The sequence below is a fragment of the Entelurus aequoreus genome, linkage group LG09 (assembly GCF_033978785.1).
Source record: "Entelurus aequoreus isolate RoL-2023_Sb linkage group LG09, RoL_Eaeq_v1.1, whole genome shotgun sequence".
NCBI classification, from domain to species: domain Eukaryota; kingdom Metazoa; phylum Chordata; class Actinopteri; order Syngnathiformes; family Syngnathidae; genus Entelurus; species Entelurus aequoreus.
Genome location: NC_084739.1, coordinates 2853384 through 2858383, shown reverse-complemented (window position 1 = coordinate 2858383; position 5000 = coordinate 2853384). Strand labels below are relative to the sequence as shown.

The 5000-nt window shown below is 29.0% G+C and overlaps 1 protein-coding gene across 2 annotated transcripts in view; it reads right to left on the bottom strand.

Annotated features, from left to right (window-relative positions):
* Positions 1-1845: 1845 nt before the first annotated feature.
* LOC133657061 (uncharacterized) overlaps positions 1846-5000 on the bottom strand; it is a 67768-nt gene continuing 64613 nt past the window's right edge. For both annotated transcript variants that reach the window (XR_009827219.1, XM_062057959.1), the window contains one exon: positions 1846-2114. Coding sequence is in view for 1 of the 2 variants with exons in the window: in XM_062057959.1 (XP_061913943.1) it covers positions 2059-2114 (56 nt within the window). In the remaining variant the exon portion in view is untranslated. The remainder of the gene's footprint in view (positions 2115-5000) is intronic.

Genomic DNA, 5000 nt, shown 5'->3' with positions numbered 1-5000 from the left:
TTAAGGTGGTATTATTGAATAGGTGTATAATTGGTTGTCAAATGTTAAGGTGGTATTACTAAATTAAGTGTATAATTGTTTGGTTGTCAAATGTTAAGGTGGTATTATTAAATAAATGTATAATTGTTTGGTCGTCAAATGTTAAGGTGGTATTATTAAATAAGTTGTCAATGTTAAGGTGGTATTATTAAATAAGTGTATAATTGTTTGGTCGTCAAATGTTAAGGTGGTATTAAATACGTGTATAATTATTTGGTTGTCAAATGTTAAGGTGGTATTATTAAATAGGTTGTCAAATGTTAAGGTGGTATTATTAAATAAGTTGTCAATGTTAAGGTGGTATTATTAAATAGGTGCATAATTGTTTGGTCGTCAAATGTTAAGGTGGTATTGTTAAATAAGTGTATAATTACTTGGTTGTCAAATGTTAAGGTGGTATTATTAAATAAGTGTATAATTATTTGGTTGTCAAATGTTAAGGTGGTATTATTAAATAGGTTCTCAAATGTTAAGGTGGTATTATTAAATAAATTGTCAATGTTAAGGTGGTATTATTAAATAGGTGCATAATTGTTTGGTCGTCAAATGTTAAGGTGGTATTATTAAATAAGTTGTCAATGTTAAGGTGGTATTATTAAATAGGTGCATAATTGTTTGGTCGTCAAATGTTAAGGTGGTATTGTTAAATAAGTGTATAATTATTTGGTTGTCAAATGTTAAGGTGGTATTATTAAATACGTGTATAATTATTTGGTTGTCAAATGTTAAGGTGGTATTATTAAATACGTGTTTAATTATTTGGTTGTCAAATGTTAAGGTGGTATTATTAAATATGTGTATAATTATTTGGTTGTCAAATGTTAAGGTGGTATTATTAAATAGGTTGTCAATGTTAAGGTGGTATTATTAAATAGGTTGTCAATGTTAAGGTGGTATTATTAAATAGGTTGTCAATGTTAAGGTGGTATTATTAAATAGGTTGTCAAATGTTAAGGAGGTATTATTAAATAAGTTGTCAATGTTAAGGTGGTATTATTAAATAGGTGTATAATTGTTTGGTCGTCAAATGTTAAGGTGGTATTATTAAATAGGTGTATAATTTAATGATTTAATCGTCTAATAACCACCTTAAATTATTATCGATTATTAAATTATTTACATTATAATTTAATCGTTATTATAATTAAATGTAATTGAATTATTTTAAATAAATGAATTGATAATATACTTTATAATAGATGTTTTCAATCATAATTGAATGATTATAATGATGTGTACTTCAATGTAAGTGAATTGTTCAAATACTTCAGTGAGCAAAATTAAATGTCATAGAATTATTATAATTCCGTGTCATTAAAATATAATTGATGTCCTTTATTTGTTATAATTCAGTGTGATTGACACAAACCCTGACACTAATCTTTTCATCCAGGAAGTCCATTTCTTAGAGGATATTTGCTTGCATTGAAATATGTCAAATGTTGCAGACTAAAAGTTGTGTAAATGAGCAGAGTGACAAGTCAAAGTTGACAGGCGTGTTTATGTGCAGATATTCATAAGTAACTTCAACACGTTTATTCACACCAGCGTGTCCCACATTAGTGAGAGAAGAGTCGAGTTTATTCACACCAGCCTGTCCCAGATTAGTGAGAGAAGAGTCGAGTTTATTCACACCAGCGTGTCCCACATTAGTGAGAGAAGAGTCGAGTTTATTCACACCAGCGTGTCCCACATTAGTGAGAGAAGAGTCGAGTTTATTCACACCAGCCTGTCCCAGATTAGTGAGAGAAGAGTCGAGTTTATTCACACCAGCGTGTCCCACATTAGTGAGAGAAGAGTCGAGTTTATTCACACCAGCGTGTCCCACATTAGTGAGAGAAGAGTCGAGTTTATTCACACCAGCCTGTCCCAGATTAGTGAGAGAAGAGTCGAGTTTATTCACACCAGCGTGTCCCACATTAGTGAGAGAAGAGTCGAGTTTATTCACACCAGCGTGTCCCAGATTAGTGAGAGAAGAGTCGAGCAATTAGTGAAGAGGAGAAGACTGAAGTGTTGCACTTATCGAGAAACTGAGTCAGGACTGGAAGCCTGCATCTGGGAGTCAGGTGACACACCTGAGGAAGGCGGGAAGAAGAGGATGGAGACAGCAGGCAGAGAAAAGGACAAGTTAGACACTTTTTGCTGTGTTGGTTATTTATGTGTCAGACAATGGAAGGATGATCTATCACACACGTGGCAAACTCAAGGCCACGACATCATTTTATCAGGCCTGCAAACACCTGGAAATGATCAGTGTCAATAAATGATTAGTGTCAATAAATGATTAGTGTCAATAAATGATCAGTGTCAATAAATGATCAGTGTCAATAAATGATTAGTGTCAATAAATGATCAGTGTCAATAAATGATCAGTGTCAATAAATGATCAGTGTCAATAAATGATTAGTGTCAATAAATGATCAGTGTCAATAAATGATCAGTGTCAATAAATGATCAGTGTCAATAAATGATTAGTGTCAATAAATGATCAGTGTCAATAAATGATTAGTGTCAATAAATGATTAGTGTCAATAAATGATCAGTGTCAATAAATGATTAGTGTCAATAAATGATCAGTGTCAATAAATGATCAGTGTCAATAAATGATTAGTGTCAATAAATGATTAGTGTCAATAAATGATCAGTGTCAATAAATGATCAGTGTCAATAAATGATTAGTGTCAATAAATGATTAGTGTCAATAAATGATCAGTGTCAATAAATGATCAGTGTCAATAAATGATTAGTGTCAATAAATGATTAGTGTCAATAAATGATCAGTGTCAATAAATGATTAGTGTCAATAAATGATCAGTGTCAATAAATGATTAGTGTCAATAAATGATCAGTGTCAATAAATGATCAGTGTCAATAAATGATTAGTGTCAATAAATGATCAGTGTCAATAAATGATCAGTGTCAATAAATGATTAGTGTCAATAAATGATTAGTGTCAATAAATGATTAGTGTCAATAAATGATTAGTGTCAATAAATGATTAGTGTCAATAAATGATTAGTGTCAATAAATGATTAGTGTCAATAAATGATTAGTGTCAATAAATGATCAGTGTCAATAAATGATTAGTGTCAATAAATGATTAGTGTCAATAAATGATCAATGTCAATAAATGATCAGTGTCAATAAATGATTAGTGTCAATAAATGATTAGTGTCAATAAATGATTAGTGTCAATAAATGATCAGTGTCAATAAATGATTAGTGTCAATAAATGATCAGTGTCAATAAATGATTAGTGTCAATAAATGATTAGTGTCAATAAATGATCAGTGTCAATAAATGATCAGTGTCAATAAATGATTAGTGTCAATAAATGATCAGTGTCAATAAATGATCAGTGTCACTAAATGATTAGTGTCAATAAATGATTAGTGTCAATAAATGATTAGTGTCAATAAATGATTAGTGTCAATAAATGATTAGTGTCAATAAATGATTAGTGTCAATAAATGATCAGTGTCAATAAATGATCAGTGTCAATAAATGATTAGTGTCAATAAATGATTAGTGTCAATAAATGATTAGTGTCAATAAATGATTAGTGTCAATAAATGATTAGTGTCAATAAATGATCAGTGTCAATAAATGATTAGTGTCAATAAATGATTAGTGTCAATAAATGATTAGTGTCAATAAATGATCAGTGTCAATAAATGATCAGTGTCAATAAATGATTAGTGTCAATAAATGATTAGTGTCAATAAATGATTAGTGTCAATAAATGATTAGTGTCAATAAATGATCAGTGTCAATAAATGATCAGTGTCAATAAATGATTAGTGTCAATAAATGATTAGTGTCAATAAATGATCAGTGTCAATAAATGATTAGTGTCAATAAATGATCAGTGTCAATAAATGATTAGTGTCAATAAATGATCAGTGTCAATAAATGATCAGTGTCAATAAATGATTAGTGTCAATAAATGATCAGTGTCAATAAATGATCAGTGTCAATAAATGATTAGTGTCAATAAATGATTAGTGTCAATAAATGATTAGTGTCAATAAATGATTAGTGTCAATAAATGATTAGTGTCAATAAATGATTAGTGTCAATAAATGATTAGTGTCAATAAATGATTAGTGTCAATAAATGATTAGTGTCAATAAATGATCAGTGTCAATAAATGATTAGTGTCAATAAATGATTAGTGTCAATAAATGATCAATGTCAATAAATGATCAGTGTCAATAAATGATTAGTGTCAATAAATGATTAGTGTCAATAAATGATTAGTGTCAATAAATGATCAGTGTCAATAAATGATTAGTGTCAATAAATGATCAGTGTCAATAAATGATTAGTGTCAATAAATGATTAGTGTCAATAAATGATCAGTGTCAATAAATGATCAGTGTCAATAAATGATTAGTGTCAATAAATGATCAGTGTCAATAAATGATCAGTGTCAATAAATGATTAGTGTCAATAAATGATTAGTGTCAATAAATGATTAGTGTCAATAAATGATTAGTGTCAATAAATGATTAGTGTCAATAAATGATCAGTGTCAATAAATGATCAGTGTCAATAAATGATCAGTGTCAATAAATGATTAGTGTCAATAAATGATTAGTGTCAATAAATGATTAGTGTCAATAAATGATTAGTGTCAATAAATGATTAGTGTCAATAAATGATCAGTGTCAATAAATGATTAGTGTCAATAAATGATTAGTGTCAATAAATGATTAGTGTCAATAAATGATCAGTGTCAATAAATGATCAGTGTCAATAAATGATTAGTGTCAATAAATGATTAGTGTCAATAAATGATTAGTGTCAATAAATGATCAGTGTCAATAAATGATTAGTGTCAATAAATGATCAGTGTCAATAAATGATTAGTGTCAATAAATGATCAGTGTCAATAAATGATTAGTGTCAATAAATGATCAGTGTCAATAAATGATTAGTGTCAATAAATGATTAGTGTC